The sequence below is a fragment of the Pyrus communis genome, chromosome 5 (genome assembly GCF_963583255.1).
Source record: "Pyrus communis chromosome 5, drPyrComm1.1, whole genome shotgun sequence".
In the NCBI taxonomy this organism is placed as follows: Eukaryota; Viridiplantae; Streptophyta; class Magnoliopsida; order Rosales; family Rosaceae; genus Pyrus; species Pyrus communis.
Genome location: NC_084807.1, coordinates 18710783 through 18732712, shown reverse-complemented (window position 1 = coordinate 18732712; position 21930 = coordinate 18710783). Strand labels below are relative to the sequence as shown.

Sequence of the window (21930 nt, the reverse complement as noted above, 5' to 3'; positions counted from 1 at the left end):
CCCCTATCCAAATTATAGTCCTGTAAGAAATTATTTTTTTAATGAACAGTGCCAGATCACATTCATATACCATCTCCAACCAAAGAAGGCTATTTTTTAGCCTCCTCAATAATTTATTATTTTAAATTTGTTCTTTAATTTTGTTTTGGTTAATTGAATTAAAATACCATATCAAAATAAGGTTTCCGAACATATTTTGAGTGTCACTTGTCGCTAAATGAATAAACCTCCGGTCATATTTTGAGTGCCACTTGAAGATGTGGCCATTTGAAAATTATTGAAAAATTAAAGAAAATATTATTGGAAGAGGTAAGAGAGGGGTGTGTATGAAAAGTCTTTGAGGTAAATAGAATGAGAATAATTGAAATAAAATGAGGTAAGATAGTATGGAAGGAAGAAAATGATGTGAGAAATGGTGTAGAAATGTCTTAGGTATTCATAGAAAAAAAAATAGAATTTTTAAATTTTTATTTAATTTCATCTTAAAAAAAAATCTAGCTGAGCCCAATTGAATGGCCCGATTGGTGATGGCCTTAGATGTGTAAAGAGCACACGAAGGTACACATATTTTGTTGATTTTTCTAATAAAAATATTAATTAAGTTTGTAATTTCTTTTCTTTTGTTTACATGTTTTCATTTTCTTGTAGGTTGGAGTGAATGGTTTGATTCATCTCTCTTTTTGTAACATTGACATCTTCTTTGGAACACAAAATTAAGGCCAACCATAGTGCATACATGAATGAAAGCTTGTAATGATAGATGATATATTTGTTGGAACATGAGGCTGCTATTATGGGGATTAAATGTATTTGGATTGCTTCGTAGTATTTTGTACAATTCATGTAACTTATGCATATATGCTATATCACTAGGTAATCGTTTTAGCTGATAAAAAAAAGGTAATCGTTTTATTTTTATTTGTTGTTGAACTTTTTTTTTTTTAATATATAATGTTTTATTTTTATTTGGTTAAGGTCTTCTGGTTAGGCATATGTGACTGAGTGTTTTTATGGTTAGGTGATTTAAAAAGTGTAAAACAAAATAATAAAAGTATTTTAAAATTCCTAAGGTTAAAAAGTAGGAAGGGCATATATGGAAGATCAAATAGTAGAAGATGAATAAAGTACTAAAAAAATGAAAAGGGTGCGGGAGAAGTAATTAAGGGTGTGTGAATATCATAACCCTTAAAGAATGAGTTAATCACAATAACACCCCTTTTTTTTGTCAAAACAATAACATCCCTTGAGGTATATCGTGTTTTCATAAAACGTCCTTCACGTTTGAAACATTACACTAATACTCCTTGAGGTTCTAATTCACTTTCAACATAACCCATTTAGGGTTGACATCACCTTAAAATATTTTCTTAAAAACAAATTTCTGTCATTATTAATTTTTGGGTAAATTACATAAAACTACCTCAACTATTGGGTCAGTCACAATTTCATACCTCATCTTTAAAAAATGTCAATGTCATACCTCATCTTACGAATTTGTTATAATTTCATACCTTCCGTCAGTTTGTTTGTCAATTCTTCCGTTAAATAGTGACGTGGTTAAAAAAATTAATAAAATATTAAAAAATAAATTAAATATTAAAAACTAAAAAAAATAATTTTTTTTTATTTTTTATTTTTGCATGGGAGACCCACCCCTTATCCCCCTCACCTTTCTTCCCCGCTTCCGTCTTCCCCAACCCAAACTCAGATCCAACCCCAAACCGACCACTCCTATTCCCACCAGGTGCCTCTCTTCTCTTCCTCTGCCGCTCTCTCCACGTGTCCATTCACCTTTCTGGAAAGCCCGGCAAACGCCCTGCTCCTCCCTCTTCCTCTGTGCCTCCTCTTCATCTTCCTCCTCATTCTTCTTGTACTTAGTCACATGGTCAACCCTAATTGTCCGGGAAAACGTCCCGCTCCTCCCTCTTCCTCTGTGTCACATTGATTCTTCATCATTCATCGCTACACAAAGCAATTAATTTGTGTGAAGAGATGACCAACAAATTCACGGCCGTTTGGGTCGACAATTTTGCATAGGAAATTGCTACCATCGATCATTTTCTCACCCATTTCCCCATCGTCTCCTTCGACACGGAGTTTCCCGGATTTCTCCGTAACACACTCAGAAGTGCTTCTGACGCTCTCCGTTACCAAGATCTCTGCTTTAACGTCGATTCCCTCAAACTCATTCAATTGGGTATCACTCTCTTCGACGATCTTGGCAACATTGAGGGCACCTGGGAGTTCAATTTTTGAGGTTTTGACGAGGAAACCGACCCGTTCGATCACCCTTGTCAAAGCCAACGGCTTGGATCTTGAGAAATTCTGGAAATTTGGAATTGACCTGGAGGTTTCGAGGAAGGTTTTGCCGAGGTTTTGCGGATGCACAGAGGGCGGCTTCTATGGGTGAGCTTCCATGGCCTCTATGACTCGGCCTATGTGATGAAGCTCATGAAGGCCATCGCGAGCTCACCTACCAAGTTTGCCGCTATGGCAGGTATTCTATTTGAGAGGGTGTGTGACCTAAAGTTTATGGCCAAATTCTACTCGGGCTTGCTTGGGGGCGAAATTGGAAAAGAGAAAAGGGGGTTAGAAATAGAGAGAGCGGCGGAGGAAGAGAAGAGAAGCACCTGGGGGGAAAGGGAGTGCCCGGTTTGGGGGTGGGATTTGGGTTTGGGTTGGGGAAGACGGGAGTGGGGAAGAAAGGTGAGGGGGATAAGGGGTGGGTTCCCCATGTTAAAAAAAAAAAGTATTAAATTATTTTATATTTTTTAGTTTTTAATATTTAATTAATTTTTTTAAGTCACGTCACTATTTAACGGAAGAATTGACAGACAAACTGACGGAATGTATGAAATTGTAACAAATTCGTAAGATGAGGTATGACATTGATATTTTTTAAAGATGAGGTATGAAACTGTAACCAACTCAATAGTTAAGGTAGTTTTATGTAATTTACACTTAATTTAAAAAAAAAAAAATTCTTTTAAAAATAAATATCATCTTAACCAATATATAAGGCCTTATACGAAACAAAAAGAGAAGGTAAGAAATGGTACCATGGGAGAAGAAATTGTAATGGAGCTAGGGTTTCGTAGGGGGTGGCGGCACGGCCGCTCTAGTCTCCCTTGGCTGGAATGGGTCGATTGGATTCCGTGTTGGAATCCAGTGAATTCGGATGAAGATAATTGGTTTTCTAGGGTGGCTAGAGTAGGATTGATAATTATTAAGCTTGAAGATAATTTTGATAAGATTGAGAGGGAGTCAGCTAATTGGATTTGGGTAGAGAATAAGCTAATAAGGCTTGTGAGGACTAGATCACTTAGAGTTGTTTGCTGTAGGGTGACCTTAGTGTTAATTCGGGGCACGCAACCTCCTTTTTGGATGCTAATTGTTGTTGAGTGGATTCCTATAGGGGGAATGGAGAGCTATGGCTATTGGGTTCCTCTTAGTCTTTGGCTAGATTCTTAGGTTAGTTTTTTTATATCTTCATTTTGGTTGTTACTTGTGGGAAGAAATTTCGATTTGTGAATTTTGGATTATGTCTAGCAGAGTAGGAGAAAGTTGTGCTGTTGCTGGTGATGTTATGGCATCTAGCGGGGCAGCTGAGGCAGTGGTAAGTGATAGGCTAATTGTGGGGGTTTTAAGTCCAAGGAAACGCATCCAAGAGGAGGTTGTAGCAAAAGCTAAAGGAAGTACAAGATAAACTAATGGCCAATCAACATACTCACAGTAATATTGAGTTGGAATTGAAAATTAGAGAGGACTTAAATGAGGTGCTGAGACAAGAGGAAATTATGTGGGCTCAAAAAGCAAAAGTTAAATGGTTGCAACTAGGTGATCAAAATACAAAGTACTTCCAAACGATGGCAACCATAAGGAAAAAACGAAATGCTCTAGAGAAAATCAAAAGATTCTAATGGCTACTGGTGGTTCAAAGGGGAGGGGCTCGAATAAGTTTTTGTGCAGGAGTTCAAGCTGCATTTTTCTTGTAGGAGTGCACATTCTTTGGACAAGTTGGAGGCCTGAACTGCAAGTCTTCAACCTTGCATCGAGCATCGTCACAATTCCCAACTCTTCCAACCAATCACGAAGGATGAAGTGTGGAATGTTGTGAAGAGCATTGGTCCTTTTAAGGCCCTAGGGCCTGATGGTATTGGAGCTGCATTCTATCAGGATTGCTGGGAAGTGGTTAAAGGTAATATAATTTCTATGGTCAGTGATTTCTTCCAAAACAACTCTAGTCTTAAACTTATAAACCATACAAATATAGCTTTGATTCCTAAGGCCGAGAACCCAGAAACAGTTAGTAATCATAGACCTATTAGTCTTTACAATCTTAGTTATAAGATAACAACAAAGATAATCATCAATAGACTTAAGCCGCTCCTGGATTTTTACAATTCCAAAAAATAGAGCGCTTTTGTCCCAGGTAGGTCTATTCAAGATAATATTCTCATTGCTCATGAGTTATTTGCTAGTTTTAAAAACAAGAAAAGACGAGTAGGGACTATGGGTGTTAAATTGGACCTCGAAAAAGCTTAAGACTTCCTTATTTTGGATTACATTAGACATGTGCTCCTTAAATTTGGTTTTGAAAGTAAGTGGGTTAATTTAATCATGGAGTGTATAACCTCTGCCTCATTTTCAGTTTTGGTAAATGGTACTCCACATGGATATTTTTATCCTAAAAGAGGCATTCGTCAAGGTGACCCTTTGTCGCCTTATATATTTATCCTTTGTAAGGAGCCACTATTTCGCAATTTTAATTCATTGGTAAACAATCATAAGTCTCATTTGGGCATCCTTTCTTCCCCGAGAGGTCTAAGAATTTCTAATCTTGTTTTTGCGGATGATTACCTTCAGTTTGCTAAAGCTACTACCAAGGGAGCAAGGAAGGTTCTTAGGATTCTCAATTTGTTTGCTGATGCCGCAGGCCAGCAAGTAAATTTCCACAAATCATCTTTTTATTTCTCCAACAACACGGTTAACCAAACTAGAATTGACATAGTAAATATTCTTCAAATCCAACATAAAACTACTATTGGTAAGTACTTGGGAATAAATAATAATTTTTTTTGGAAAGATCTTGTAAATGAAAATGAGTTACTAAAGCGGGTTAAACAAAAAATGGCTAGGTGGAAGGCTAGTACCCTTTCGAAAGCCGAAAGATTGACTTTTATTCGTTCAAACTTTATAGGTATGCCTAATCATGTTATGTCTTGTTTTAAATGCCCAAATAGACTTATGAAGAAGATTAATAATGAGTAGGGATTTCTTCTGGGGTACCCCATGGCCTATAATAGTTTATGTACACCGAAAGAAATGGGTGGTCTGGGAATCAGGCGCATTGACCACTTCAATAATGTGTGTTTAGAAAAACTTAGGTGGAAGGTGTTAACCAATGAGAATAACTGATGGGTCCAAATAGTAAAGAATAAATACCTTAGAAATGATTCTTTTTTAAGTAGCAAGATTAAGCAAAATCACTCTCTTGCTTGGAAATGTATTATGAATTCTAGAGACGTTATGAAGAATGAGATGAGGTGGATTGTGAGTAATGGTAAGAATATATTGTTTTGGTCCCATCATTGGGCTTTTTCTTACCCATTATTTCATCATATTCCAGAGAATGCGAGAGTTAGCATTAATTGGAATCTTAAAGTTAGTGATTTTATTACTACTAATTGTTGGGATGTAACAAGACTCAATGAGACAGATCATCATGACATTGTTAGGAAGATTCTTTTAATCCCTCTCCTTAATAGGGATATAGAAGATAAGTTAGCTTGGGGAATTACCAATAATGGTGAGTTCTTAGTTAAGTCTGCTACTTGGCTTCAAAACCAAACAAATAACTCAAATACAAGAAGTTCTCTTTAAAGCGTATGTGGAAACTTACCTTACCTCCAAAAGTTAAAATTTTTGCTTGGCTTTTGATTAATGATAGACTTCAAACTAAATTGCGGCTAAGTAGGTTTGTTAATAATATTGATAAAATTTGCCCTATTTGTAAAGGAGATGATGAAAATAATTCCCTTCTTTTTGCTAATTGTTAGTTTGCGAAAGCAATATGGTCAAAAGCTACCCTTCAGATTATGGACCTTTTTAGTAGTAGGCATAATCAGTTCCAAGATTGGTTGGAAACTCTTAATTTTAATGAGGATGATGGTTTATTTGATTTAAGCAACGCTATTATGTTATGTTGGCAAATTTGGTCTGAAAGGAATAATCTTGTTTTTAGGGGAGTTCCTCCGAACCATGTGAGTGGGGCTGCCATTCCCTGCAGTGTTGGGAAGGCATTTTGGAACACTAACAAGAAGTCTAGAGTGGATTCGAGTCTTGCTAATAGTTGCATCAAATGGATGCCTCCGATGGAGCCAGATACTATTAAGCTAAATTTTGATGGCTCAGTTTGTAATGACAAAGCGGAGGCGGCTTTTGTTCTCAGAGATTTTGGTTGTCATGTGGTGGGAGCAGGATCCTTTAACCTTGATGGAGCTACTATTACTTTTGCAGAGGCAATGGGCTTAAAGGAAGTTCTTAAGCTTGCTAAGGCCAAGGGCATTTGGAAGTGAATCATGAAGGGAGATTCCAAAGTGGTGATCGAAGCAGTGTTAGATAACTGGGATGTTCCTTGGAAGATTAAAACTATCATTGAGAAGGCTCGGTTTATTGTTGCTTCGTTCTGGCGGGTTGAGTGGAGACATGCCTTCTGGGAAGCCAATTTTGTCGCAAATGCTTTGGCACATTTTGGGCTTACTCTTACTTCACCCCACATTTGGCACCTTCGAGTGCTTTACCTACTTTCCATTTTGACTGTTTGGGAATGGATGTATTAGAGGTTTTTCTCTTTAATGAAGGTTTTTCTATCAAGAAAAAAAAAATCTTAACCAATATAAGAAAATACATTTTAGTAGAAAACCTTTTAAAAATAATTATTAATTACTTGAGACCTCTTCGACCACCTTGGCACATTGAGAAGGTAGAGAGGACCCCGTCATACAATCTGAGACTGATCGTGACAACACTGGTGGCGTGTGCGAGAGATGCATTAGGCCTGGTTTTCGAAGCGTGTGGGGAGGGATTGGGCTGATAGTGGTGGTCCATATGAGGCAGCAAAGGAGCCGATTTTGGAGCTGAATATAGTGATGGACTCTTAATTGGTGAGTTTTAGTGGGTAATTAGTCTTTAGGGAAAACAAAGTGAATCATCTTGGCTAGCCAATTTAGGTTAATAATCATGGTGCCCTATGAAACATCTCATGAGAGAGAGAGAGAGAGAGAGAGAGTTTTGGGGCTGCAAAATTTGGGGATGGTTGCTGGGAAAAATATGGGAGGAGAAGAAGAAGATGCACGACAAGGAGATGCTTGTGCGCGCGTGTGTGTGTGTGAGTGTTTTTTTTTTTTTTTGTTCGTTTTTCTCTTTGTTCAAAAAGTTTTTTGTTTTGCAAACAATTAGTTTAAAGAGTAAACTTGTCCTTGAGGGGATATGTGAAAGTGAATTAGAACCTTGAAGGGTGTTAGTGCAATGTCTTAAACGTGAAGGGGTCCTGTGAAAACACGATAAATCTCAAGGAGTGTTAGTATAATTAACCATTTTAAGAATATATCCAAATCCAGAGGTAGTTGATTATGATTTTAAAAAAGTCCACGCAAGTTTAGGTGTAATGAAAATTTCAAAGATTTGTTAGGATTTTAATGAAAGAGGGATTTTGATGGATTTGAGAGCAAAAAGTTTATATAACCAAAACCAAAAAGAATCCCATCTCACCCCTTAGAATTTCAAATCTAGCAATTGCTTTCAGTTTTTACGGCTTTGCATGTTTCACTTCTGAAGGCTTTGCATGTTACAAATCCAGCACCTACATGAGACCGCTAACACAGACATTGCAGAAGCATATTCAAAGACTTAGTATCACAATCCAAACCAACTCTTCCAAGTTCCGATTGTCCACTACATCGAGACTGACCCGTACCAAACATTTGGATGATCCTTAGAAGACATTCACATTATATTTTTCGAACTTCAGGTGGTCTTGGAATCACTTTAGTCCCTATTTCCATCCATGTGGTTATGGGATTCTGGCTCTAGTTTTGGTTTTTTTATTGATTAATAAAATTCAAATTTCTGCTTAAACCTAATTGGTTAATGGCAAATCAAAACTTTATTGATAATCATCAAAAATGAAAGTTTCAAAATAAAAACTTTGTATATGGTCCAATATCCTAGTGGATAGAGTGTTGAATTTCCACCCGTGTGTTTCGGTTTGAAACTCCTTCATCTCTTGAATTATTGTAGTAGTTTCAAATTTTTGCCTATTGATATTCTTCAATTTATTCGATTCGACGACTAAAATTAAGAGGAATGTGTGAGAAGTAAAAATGATTGTCAAATAAAAAAAAATAACTTGATCATCATATTTTTTTTTCGTTGGGTCTGAATAAGGAATTCTTGGTTCTCATATCCAATAGAGTTGAAGGCAACCATGAGTTTCTCATTTAAAAAAAAATGCAAATAGATAAGAAAAAAAAATACAAATAGGTAAGTGTGAAATTTAAACTATCTATTAACAAAAGGTTTTTTTTTTTTTTTCTCTTCATTGTGCAGTTTGTCTCATACGTGTCTTTTTCTTTTTTCTTTCAAAAGGGTTTTTGTAAACACTTTATTAAAAGACCAAATTAACATTGTCAACAAAACTAAAAAAATAACCAAAATAAAAGTTAGGAGCTACATAGTAAATTAAACCCAAAATAACTTCTCTTTTTTTTTTTTTTTTTTTTTTTTTCACAAAGCATCACAACCATGTAACCATATAAGTTGCCTTCATTTTCTCTTCCACATTTTTCTTTCAAATAAAATAAGGTGGGTTAGTATTGTCAAACTAGGATTTGATAGGATTTTAATAGACTTTAAAATCCGGTTGTTGTTAATTCGGATTTTAAAAGAAGATTTTAAAGGATTTTAAAGAACACATCCAAATCCAGAGGTAGTCGATTATGATTTAAAAAAAAGTCCACAAAAGTTTAGGTGTAGTGAAAATTCCAAAGATTTGTTAGGATTTTAATAGAAGAGGGATTTTGATGGATTTAAGAGCAAGAAGTATATATAACCAAGACAAAAAAGAATCTCACCTGATCCCCTAAGATTTCAAATCCAGTAACTGCACAATTATAGAGGTCATAGAGAGAGGTCATGGCAATAGCAGAGAGAAAGAGAGATATGTGTAATTGTGAGGTGTGTTCTATTCCACCCCATTGTGCTTTTATTTATAGTAGTAGGGAAGGTTAATTCCTTATCCTTTTAGGATTACAACTCTTAATAGGTAATCAACTCCCAATTGGAATATAAGAGATATTCCTAGATACACTAGGATTTACACAATCACATTCCTAATCTAATAAGACTGCAATACTCCCCCTTGAGTGTGTAAATACTCAAGTGAATGGTGCATCAGGTCTTCAGCGATGAAGTAAGTACAATTGATGAAGTCGTCGACACAATGAGCGAATGCGAGTCTCAAATCAACGAAAGAATGCATAAAAAGGTAAAACTCACAAAAGCTTGCTATGGTGGAACCCAAGATGGGAGAAAACCCATAGACCAAGGAGAAAAGTGAGAAGTTGCATTAAGTCAAAATTATACGACTTCTGGATGCAAGTAGAAAAGCTCACAAGGTTATGATCAGCCCAAGATTGGTGCCTTATGAAAACCTAGTTAGGTAGCAAAAACCCAGTGGGAAAAATGCTCCTAATCGTAGGGAAAAATAGTACATTAAGATCAATTAAGTATACTTCTGGATATTCCCCTTGAGTTTGACAGAACTTCCAAATGAGAGAACTACAAGCATTGCATATGAATAGTTAGGCATACTAATTCCTCGGACAAGCTTTTGGAAGGTTGACTTCGGTAGTGACGTTGTGTAGAGGTTGGCAAGGTTGTCTAAGATCGGCTTGTATGACTTCAATCTCCTGATGCTTTGCTGATGTAGATGTAAGCACAATATGTCTTGGTGTTGATTTCTTGATGTATCATATCTTGGTTGGGTTGATACATGCGGCATAATTTTCATGGATCGTCGTTGGGACTTAACGATGGATGAAAACACAACAAGTACTTCGGATATGCTCAACAAGAACTTCTAACCATGTCTCACTTGTGGCGTAATGAAGTGAGATGAGTCTTGGAACGATTGGAAGATTTCACAACTAAGGTCATATCATGGACCTCTAACATATAGTGATATCCCTAATGGTAAAGACATAACCATTTGGGGATTTTGCCTTGTGCGGGTTTGATAAGTAACCAGCGTAGCATAACAACAAGGCAAACATCATTCCGAGGATCAGGGGGTCAGATCCGCTCGAGATGCGTTGAAATTTACCCAAATTCGTAGTACCTTCAAGGTACATCTTTAATACCAATTCAGTGGTTGCGTGTAGGTGCGGTACTGCATCTTTACCAATAGATCAACAACAAAGGAGATGTCCTGTCTAATACAATGAGCTAGTGCAAAGTTGAACTTAGATTTGGAATTTCGAATTCCATAACCTCTTCAAGGGTCTCATTTGCATATAACGTATGAACGATCATAGGTATACTCCAAGGTAACACATTTGGGGCGTAGTTCGACTGGTAGACCAGGGTACCATCAGAACAATGCTTGAACTTCACGTCAAGGCATAAACGAATTAAATTGAATCAATAGTATGTAGATCAATTTAATAAAATAATAAATTAATCATAAAAAAGAATGATTAAAACGTAATACTCCCCTAATTGAAAATCAAATTCTCTTTAGCACAGCGTCAAGAGCGTGCTGATAACGTGTTTTAGGCATAATTTACTGAACAATTATGGAGGCCGTAGAGAGAGGGTGCGGCAATAGTAAAGAGAAAGAGAGAAAGATGTGTAATTGTGAGGTGTGTTCTATTCCACCCCATTGTGTCTTTATTTATTGTAGTAGGGAAGGTTAATTCCTTATCCTTTTAGAATTACAACTCTTAAAAGGTTTATTTATTTATTTATTTTTTATCATTGTGCACTTCTTCTCATATGTGTCTTTTTCTTTCAAAAGAGTTTTTGTAAACACTAAAAGAGAGTTAAAAGACCAAATTAACATCGTCAACAAAACTAAAAAGATAACCAAAATAAAAGTTAAGAGCTACATAGTAAATTAAACCCAAAATAACTTCTTTTTTTTTTTTTTTTTTTTCACAAAGCATCACATCCATGTAACCATATAAGTTGCCTTCATTTTCTCTTCCACATTTTTCTTTCAAATAAAATAAGGCGGGTTGGTATTGTCAAACTAGGATTTAATAGGATTTTAATAGACTTTAAAGTCCAGTTGTTGTTAATTAGGATTTTAAACGAAGATTTTAAAGGATTTTAAAGAACATATCCAAATCCAGAGGTAGTCGATTATGATTTTAAAAAAGTCTGCACAAGTTTAGGTGTAGTGAAAATTCCAAAGATTTGTTAGGATTCTAATAGAAGAGGGATTTTGATGGATTTAAGAGCAAGAAGTATATATAACCAAGACCAAAAAAATTCCCACCTAATCCCCTAGGGTTTCAAATCTAGTAACTGCTTTTAGTTTTTATGGCTTTGCATGTTTCACTTGTAAAGGCTTTTGCATGTTTCAAATCCAGCACCTTATGAGATCGCTAACATAGACAATGCATAAGCATATTGAAAGACTCATTATCACAATCTAAAACAAATTCTTCCAAGTTTCAGTTGTCCACCACATTGAAACTTATGCCTCGAGCCCTCATGTTATGGAACATGTGTAAATTAGGGAAGGAAGGTAAGGGAAAGAATACCTGGTGGATGGGGTTCTGCAGAGGGATCACAAGGAAATAAGACTTGGTGGCTGTGGGGGATTCATGATTTGAATCTTGGGGGTCCCACTATTACATACAAGTTTTTTAGATAGAAAAGAGCACGAAGCGAGTAAAAAAATATTCAGCTTGTTATCGTTGATCGTTTGGTGGGCTTATTGTCGTTAGCCAAGCCATGTTGCACACATATCAACAGATAGCGGCATATGCCGAAGGAATCTAATGAGTGACATAGAAAGAATTTATCGAGTGTTGTTGACACAACCTGTTAAGATATGCTAGCGTACATCACATCAAACATTTAGTAGACATAAAAATGACTCATACCAAACATTCATAGAATCCTCAGAAAACCTTTATATGTATATTTTTCGGACTTTGGGTGGTCTTGGGACCACCTTGGTCTCTACTTTGCCTGGTGGATGGGAATCTGGCTCTATTTTGGTTTTTTTTTTTTTTTACTAATTAGGCAATTCAAATTTCTGGTTAAACCTAATTTGTTGATGGCAAATTAAAACTATTAATAATCATCAAAAATAAATTTTTTGCATATGATCCAATATCCTAATGGATATGGTATTGGATTTTCACTCATGTGTCCCGGATTCGAAACTCCCTCATCCCTAAACTATTGTAATAGTTTTGAATCCTCCCCTTCCCTTAATAATAGTAATAATATTAAAAATTGAAACTTTCATTGGGAACTTGATCTCTTACAACATTTTGTAGGTTGAAATTTTTTCTTGAGGTTTGTGGAATCATGTTTTGGGGTACGGCATAGGAGGGAGGGGAAGAGGAAAAGTTTTTCATTTATGTTTTGTTATTAAAAAAAAAGGTATATATAAATGAGTCCAGATTTTCTGCAGCCAAATACCCCTTTGGCCCCTCTAAATATGTGACACGTGTCCACCCACTCACTAATCTTAACTCTGTTATTTTTTCTGTTATCCTTAAACTTCTGTTATCTATTAAATTTTTGGAAAAAGAAATTGCAAAAGGCATATGACGTCTGGACTCGACCAAATATCCCTCTGTCGCGCGACTCTCCTTCTTCCTCGTTGTGGCTTCCAAAGTTCTCTGTTTCCATGATCAAGCATTGAACTATGGAGCCAAAAATTCATATGCATAAAGTAGAGCACGACCCTGGAGAAGAAGCAACTGTAAGTTAATTTTTTCCTTATTTTATTTGTTAATGGGACATGTGAAGGGGTTGAGATAGATTAGTTAATGGAGATGGCTGTTTGTGTTTTTTATTATTGCTGGCCTTTGCCCAGATTTTGGTCTTTACTTCCATTTTAATTTTCTCAATCTCCATGTCCAAGCACTGTACCGTGAAGCCAAAAATTCATGTGCAAAGTGTTGAGCACAACATAGAAGATGAACCATGGAGTCAAAAAAAGTCCGTGCAAAGAGATTCATCTATTGACTTTCCTCCCGCAAATGACTATGTAGAGTACAAGTGCAGAGAAGCGCCACAAAAAGGTTCATCGAAACCATTGACGTGGTGCATGGTTTTAATCAAGCACAAACAGGTGTTCAATTATAATTGAAGTGTGATGAATTACTACAAATGAAGAGGTTTTTAGTTGTTTTCTTGTCAATGGAGTTAACTTCTAAAAAATCCTCATCGTCAATATGTTCGAATTCTGGAGTTTTTATCAAATAATATGTCATGGTCTCATCCAAAGAAACTAAACTACTATCTAATATCAACTAATCCGTGCTAATACAAATTGAAAGTTCACAAAACCTTGATATAACCATAATAGATGAAGATGCCAACAGCTCTAGCAGCAATGAAATTGGATACATGAGAAAAGGTCATGAAATATTGATGGCAACAATTCATGTGCTTACTAGCTTATAAATATCACTAGACCATACAAGAATTGAGTGAAATCCCGATTTTAAACCTAAGTAGTTTTACTCACTCAGACTCTACCATGCATCTAGAACATATTAGCATGACTCTTTGAAAAATACATCGACAAAATCATCAGTGCTACAATCCTTTTCCACTCATTCTCCAATATCATCTTAGTTTTCATCTTGTACGTCTATATGCTAACTTTTCTCTTGGCTTGTAAATTGAGATCCAAGCAAATCCAGTTCTTCTTCCAGTTGTGTCTGCATTCATAAAACATGGAATGAAATAAAATATATCATTGTTTATGTACAAATTACTCAAAATAAGTAGTATAAGTTTTTAGATTAACTATATTACCTGCGATAAGGTAGCCATGTTCGAGGAACATTACCGATAACTGCTTACGATAATATAGCCTCCTATGTGGCTTTGCTAGCGTATATATAAGCATGCACACAACACAAATAAAAATAAGTTTAGCGAGTAACATACTTCAAATAATGATAAGGTGAATTACTAAATACACTTTAAAGTGATAATACCTAAGCAAATTGAAATGGTTGTCTAAATTGCATGTGTGGAGGCATTACATTTTGCTCATGGACTGGAAAACTCGTGTTTAAATTATTGCCACTAGGAAGCTATGCAGTGCATGGATTGGACAAAGAAAATAAAAAATGACTCAATAAATTTAAGAAGAAAAAGAAATGATAAGCAAACACAAGTTAAAAACTAATAATGAAACTTGAGGAATACCTGAACAAAGTTTGTAGGTAACTGATTCATAGTTTGGATTGGCACACCCATGGATAAATTATAAGCAGTCTATTCATGGTAGTTGATAATACAAATAAGTAACTAACTTTAACGCACCCTTATGAAATTATGTCTACGAATTAAAGATAAAACATACCTGTTGGATTGGGAGGGTGGAAGCCATAACACTTTGTGTGGCAGGAGTACTTGATGTATGCAATGCCTTTTTTCTAGCACTTTTCTTTTTTTTTTGTGGCCTTTTCCAAAGAACTTTTTGGCCTACTAGATCCATTAATTGATCTTTCTTTAGTTTTAATTCCTCTTACTCTAGTGTTATGATCGCCGTCCACATAAATACTTTCTTCAAGCGGAGACACGGGGAGAGGGCTTGATGAGCTTTTTGAATTTTATCCTCCAAATAAATTCTGGGTTCAATATCTTACACTTAAATCTCATACCCCACATACTCAAATCTCCATTTATGTAATGAAATACTTACTACCACTGTTGATATTGATTCAACATTTGATATCACTGGCAAAGATGGTTTAGATAATTATTTGGGAGGATTAAGGAGAATTACTTTGGGAGGATTAAGAGTAAATCTTTCATTCTCCTTGTGGTAGAGCTAGTTGTGGCCAAAACTTTGGAAACTTTTAGATTTTTGTGAGCTTAATAATTGGGATTAATCAAACTCTTTCGAAAAAGTGAAAAGATTAATTGGGAGATATGGATGTATTCGCAGAAGAAGGAAAAATGTTAATTTGGGAAACTTTTAGATTCTTGTCAGCTGGATTGGCAGCATTAGGGTATATATTAGAGACTAAGACCGTGTTCATAAAGCGCATGAACTTGGGTATATGAACTCCTTTTGGTTTTAGCAGGAAAGAAAGGAATCAATTTGTTAAAACAGAAGCAAAGCTTGATATATATTCAACAATTAGCTTGGAATCCTGGTTCCGCCCTGATTATGGGCTCAAGGATTCATGCGTCTTCCCTTTCGTTTCATTTCTTTCCCAGGAAAGAAACAGCAATTTTGCAGGACTTTTTTACCATAATGGTAAGAGTTTACTGGTTTAGTACTGAGAAACCACATGATACAACGAACCTACAAATTTCTTTCTCGTTCTCTTCAATAAAGTTTAAATTTTCTCTTTCTATTGGTCAAGCCATTTTCTTTTGAGTTGCACTTTGTTTTCCATTGTTTATTAGTGTTGGTTGATTTCCATGTATGAACCTTTTTTTCTTTATTTCTGGAGTGTTTTTAGTTAATTTATAAAGTGAATTTTGTTTTCCACCAGCAGCCATAAAACGAGAAATCCAGAGCTACCTCTCCAATTCTTAGTTCGGCCATTCAGCTCTAATAGACTCAAGTTGTGGCAATTGACCTAGGCCTTGGAAACTGTACGTTGTTCTACTTGCTTTGGTTTCCTGCGTTTCTTTTTCTTGTGTCTACATGGCAGATTCAGGTGAAAATAAAGAGCCTGGGGAAGGTATTTTTGGTTGTTGATGAATGTTTTTTATATGCTTACATTGCATATGCTATATACACTATTCATAGCTTTTTTTCATTTCTAGTTTGCAACTTCTTCAGGAAGCCATCAAGGAGGCAAAACATTAGAAAGCGAAGGACTGATGAAGATGAAGAGGAGGATGATTCAAAATCTGGGACATCCTTATAAAACCAAAGAAAGGCCCCAAAGGCTGCTGGCAAGCTCTTTTTTTCTAACGGACCCTCCAAGAGCTCTGTGTCTGATGACAGAGCAGTCTTTGAGTTTGAGTCTTCAAAAGAAATCCAAGTTGAAAATGATAGCAGGGCAACAGCGACTATGGAGACTGAGACTGAGTTCTCCAGAGATGCACGAGCAGTTCGAGAAAGAGTTCTCAAGCAGGCAGAAGAGGCTTTGAAGGGAAAGGGAAAAACCACCGGCAATGAAAAGTTGTATAAAGGGATCCATGGATATACTGATTACAAGGCTGGGTTCCGAAGAGAACTAACAGTAGCCAGTGAGAAAGCAGGAGGTGCCCATGGGCCTCTCAGGGCCTCTGCTCACATCAGGACTTCTACGAGATTCGATTATCAGCCAGACATCTGTAAGGATTACAAGGAGACTGGTTACTGTGGGTATGGAGATTCCTGCAAGTTTATGCATGATCGTGGGGACTACAAATCTGGCTGGCAGATGGAAAAAGAGTGGGATGAAGCAGAGAAAGCGAGGAAGAGAAAATTAGCTATGGGTGACGATTATGTGGATGAGTCTGAGGAAGATGATGATGATGATGATGAAGATGATGGCTCGTTGCCCTTCACATGTTTCATCTGCAGGCAACCATTTGTTGATCCTGTCGTAACTAAGTGCAACCATTACTTCTGTGAGCATTGTGCACTGAAGGTGATCCCTCTTTCTTAATGTGTCATCCGCTTTCTTGTTGTTGCCATAACTTTATGATATTAAATTTTGGTTTTTGATTTATGAATCAAGTATATCAAGTAGAACAGTCTCTTTCTGTTTCTGTGTGATTCTTTCAAGCATTTTCTAACCTTATGCTTTTCATTCACAGCATCATTCGAAGAACAAGAAATGCTTTGGCTGCGACAAGCCTACTCTTGGCATATTCAACACAGCTCACGAGATACGAAAAAGAATGGCTGCGGAGGGTAAATAACCGCTAATACTTATTATTTCAAAACTTTAAAGATTTGTGGTAGGAATAGTTCTTCCCCTCACCCCCTTTGGTTAAGTGTTGAAGAGAAAGTTCACTTTTCGTTGTATGATAAAATTTGGAAATGCATAACAATGGTGGCAAAGCTAGTGGAAAACTTTATCCTCTTCTTTGCTAATCGGAATTAATAGTCAGCTTTGTTTGATTTGGTATCGGAAAGCAGGCTTGTGCTTATTTACTCATTGTTTAGTATTAAAGAAAATTTAAGACAAAAAAGATATTGGAAGAAAATACCTTACAGTAATATTACAATTCTGTACTTAGGACGTAAGGTTGAGTTCATAGATACAGAGATGGTTAGGATCTAAGAGATGTACACGAAACAGAGAGAACGAAATAAGTCCTCTACTTATTTTCTTATGAACATCTTCTATATGCATGTCGAACCCCACCCACAAACAGTAATTTCAAACTCCCGTGAGTATCTTCTTAGTTGCCATCCCGCTGCTGTCCAGATTACTTTCATGGCTCCAGGAGTGTGGAGATGGTGAAGTAAGTAGCGGCCACAAGAGATTCCTTTGTTTTCTCACTCTCCGAACAACCGTCCTTGTGTATTTCCTTAGGACCTCATTCACAGCCTTTAGATAGTTGCTTGAGTCATGGTCTCGTAGAATTGTACCTTCTGAACCATAAGCTGTAGGATCACTTAGGGTTTCTAGTGGATGCGGGGAGTTCAAGAAAGTTGTAAGGACACTTGAAGAGAATCCACGTTGGGTCTTGTCCAAAGCATATAGGGCGTTCCCCGGAGGAAGTAGAGGGTGTGGAGGAGATGAGTTCTCATCAGGTTGGAGAATGAATAGTTTGCCCATCGGAGAATATAATATTTTCTGCATAGAAACACACACCATAAGAAGTGAATTAGAAAACTTGCCTGCACTAAAAGTTCAGTAGGTAGGTAATCGATATCAAATTCTTGGTCCTCATATAACATTTTATACTGCGTAGTTGAAGCCTTATGTGCATGAATGATATTCTCTGAGGTTAAATTTGCTAAAATTTCAGGTTACTTTAAAGCTGTAACCCATAATTTGTGGAGGATGGTTACATTTTTTGTTAGACAAGGGTGTGACCGAAATGAACCACTTAAACGCTTGAGAAGTGTAGCCACATAGTTAGGGTAGTTGCAGGAGAAGGCTCTAGGGACGATATCTCTATGCATCATCACGGAATGGATTTGACTGTCATCCACGCTCAGTATGTCAAGTATTTTCTGGCCTCCGCAGAACACAAATGGTGAGCCAAATGTGACAACTGGCCGAAGAGTGGACGGTTTTACACAATTCCTACTCAGCAGCATCAAGTGGACTAAGAGAGAAAGGCTTCCTCCAAGAGAGTGGCCTGTGAACTGAAGCTTCGCTCGCTCACCATGTCTATTCAAATGTTCGGTTATTTCTGGCATAAATTGCTTGTACATTCCCTTCGCTGCTTCGTAGATTCCTCTGTGAACAAGGACATCTGTCCCCTGTACAAGGATATGAAAAGGTTTGATTAATCATTTTTTTTCCTTCTGAGACAGTATCAAGGGAGGTCTATGTAAGACTCTATCTATGCTTACCTCAAATTTCGTAGGTTCGAAGAAAAGATTTGCCTGCCAGGATGCGAGGGAGTCGGAACCCTGCAGGTAAGAACAATTTGCATGTCAAAGCATTTACAAGTATGTTACTTGATATCTCCTTGTTTCAGAAATCAGAATGATTTTGCCACATGAAATCAGCCTATTTAATCCCACAATTGGATTTGAAAGGCTGTTGGAGAGCTATTATCAAACACATATGTAGTGGGATGAAGGGCAGAAAGTTTACCTGAATCACAAAACAACGAGTATACGTACTGGAATCGTCACAGACAAACCATTCACAAGGTGAGGAGTTGAGTGACTGAAGGTCCTCTGCTGTTTCTTGTTTCTCCTTTTCCCCTGCTGCAACCATTGCTGTCATTGCTGATGCTGCCATGGAAACTGCAACCTCTGGCTTGTAGCTTCGAGGTGAGTACCCTCCTTCCTCTCGGGAATTTTCGCCATCACCCTCCTGCTGCAATTTGGACCCGGGTGACATCCTATCCTTATCGCATGACCGCACATAAGATGCGGCTGAGGCAGCAATGTTGTAAGCAACAGCAGGACGGCATGGACGCTTGTACTCAGATTCTACAGCTTTCTCCAAACTGGATTCACTAGCTACTTCAGCAGCTACAGGTACACGATTAGAGTCGTCATCTAGTTTTGCTTTGATTTCATCTTCTTCGGCTTTCTTTTCTAGTGAAGTTGTTACTAATTGTAGGTCAAAATATCTCTTTAAATCATTTTCCTGCACTAGTTAGCAGATGAAGTTATTAATATTGTTAGAAATATTGAAGCTCGATTTGTGAAATATGCTGAATGAAAAACGTACCTTGAGTTGTGGTATCGCATAGGCCATGTTGCATAAGAAGGATAACTTGGAAAACAGCTTGGTATCAGACCATGGCACTTGAACCAAAAACCTCCGGAAAAATTCAGGACTGATTTCTCCCTCATCGTCTTCTGCAGCATAATCCACCGCACAGCCACCCTCCTCACTGCCGCATTCACACTCACCATTTTCACCCGCTTCACAGACGCTGTCTTCATCCGCATTGTCCTTTTTCTGCCTATTCCTCCATTTACTTCTGATTTCTACAAGTCTCTCCACCCAATTGGTTCTTTTTCTCTCCTCACTGGCGCTCTCCCCAGAGTTATCCGTACTCATGTCCTCCCCTACGCTCATATGATTACTCATGTCCGGATCGAAGAATGATCTCACCGAGTTTGGGAGAATGGAACTCGAAAACTGAAACGGGAAAATCCCCATGGAGCGGCTGTTCTTTAGTTTTGGTTCCGTCGCTGCTGCGTGGATACGATTGATGCGGCAACAAAGATGGTTGTCCGACGAAGACCTCCGCATAGTAGCACGAATGTAAAGGTCTTGGCTGGAGTTAGACTGGCGGAGACCATTGTGCTCTTTGAAAATGTCTACAGTCCTGGCGGAAGCGGCCGAGGTAGGAATAACTAGTGAACCGCATGCCATGATTGGACCAGAACTGCAAGTAATGAAGGGTTTTCCTGGAAAAATATTCAAACTTTTTGTTAGCTAAGAACTCAGAATTATTTGATTTTTTGGCCGAGTTCTTGAAAGCAAATCTGCTTATGGTAATGGACTTTTATAATCATACACTAATCAGCTCCAAGCTCCTCATTAACAACGGTGCATTGCCGAATTACGATTTTGTGCACAAGACTAATTACCAATCTTGGAATAATGCGTTTTGTGGTAAGGGTTTTGAAGTCATTTGACATAATAATTAGACAAAATATAGCTGTTGTCTTGACAAAAGACAGTGAAATCCGAGGAACATAATAAATCCGTTAGCTTGTAATATTCTGCCAAACTATGAACCCACATGCGTAGGGACAAAAATGGCGGGAAAACCATGCAACTTTTTATGCTTAAAATGAGATTGCATTGGGGCAAAAGCTATTCGCCAATTATTCTTTAAAATTGAGACTCTTTATAGATTTTTTTCATCATTTTTCATCCGCTTTCATTTCTCATTTCTCCTAATTCCTCATTTAACCGATGTATATTTTCTTTATTAGAGTATCGCTAACACAAACTATAAAAACTTAAAATAAAAAAAAACAAAATGATCATGAAACAAACTTTTACTTTCTCATTTCCTAAACCCCTCAAAACCAAAAGAACATCTAGCAAGTACTGTAACTCTTACGTGTCATCAGTTTATGGAGATGAAACCAAAACACAACTATGTACCATTATGCCTCTGTCTGTGTACTTGGAACCAAAACAGTTTTTGGTACTTTAATTGGATGTTGATTTCAATGGTTTTGCCTTGGCTCACCCGATTGACAAGATTATCACCGTCCCTAGCTTTAAACCAGCCGCCTTGCTATGATCTGTTTAGGAATTAATCGCACTTAAATTATTTTTCTAATCCCTTTTTGCCTTAACATCTTCAACCAAAACAAACCTGTAAATCTTTGTCTTGTGTTTGGAGTTCTAGGACATCTTCTAACTACTTTTCCTCTATAGAGATTATCGTGATTAATTAGTTAATTAACAGAAACTTAGAGCCGACAGTGTTATTAAAACAAACTCATTGACTCAAAACTCCAATTAGTTACGATCACAAAATTCTAGAACTTGAGACCTCATAATTTTTCTCAAGTTAATCAACGATATGAGACAAATGACTTGACACTAATTAAAATGATGTCTTCAAGCAAAACAACCGTTTTCAATCATAACAAACATCTGAACATCCTTAGTTGATTAGTATTCATGTGGTGATAGGGTAGTTAGAAGACAACTCTGGTAAAAAAATTAAAATTTAAACTTTTGTAGTGAAGTTCGTTTGAATTTAAGCCCAAAATTGAAATAAAAACCGTTTCATCATTCATCTCAATATCAAATGATGAAACACGATGTGGCAGTTACATTTGTCGTTTGAAATTGAATTGGAAATTGAGATGAGGGCAAATTGGATTGAAAAGAAACCCTTCGACGGCAAGGAAGGCGTATAAAAACCAAATGAACCAAATAATAATCAAAGGTTTAACTAAAATTTTACACACTCATCAAAATCAACATCAATTAAAAATTAAAACAAAAATTTTCATCTAGAAAACCTCTTTCAATACTTCAGTGAGCTTAAACAATTTCAACAACCCTCTTAGATTTCTCACGGAGAATCCTGACACCC

General features: G+C 36.9%; 1 protein-coding gene and 1 pseudogene across 1 annotated transcript; one reads left to right on the top strand and one right to left on the bottom strand.

Moving 5' to 3' along the window:
- The first annotated feature begins 14950 nt into the window (after positions 1–14950).
- On the top strand, positions 14951–17476 carry LOC137734784 (zinc finger CCCH domain-containing protein 1-like; annotated as a pseudogene).
- A 122-nt stretch (positions 17477–17598) lies between these two features.
- LOC137734786 (phospholipase A1 PLIP1, chloroplastic) lies at positions 17599–20288 on the bottom strand. The gene is made up of 5 exons (XM_068474069.1): positions 19584–20288; positions 18996–19499; positions 18749–18808; positions 18239–18655; positions 17599–18020 (listed from the first exon to the last, which is right to left on the bottom strand). Exons 1-5 carry the CDS (start codon positions 20235–20237, stop codon positions 17601–17603), a joined length of 2055 nt encoding a protein of 684 aa, XP_068330170.1. The 5' UTR covers positions 20238–20288; the 3' UTR covers positions 17599–17600.
- Positions 20289–21930: the final 1642 nt, after the last annotated feature.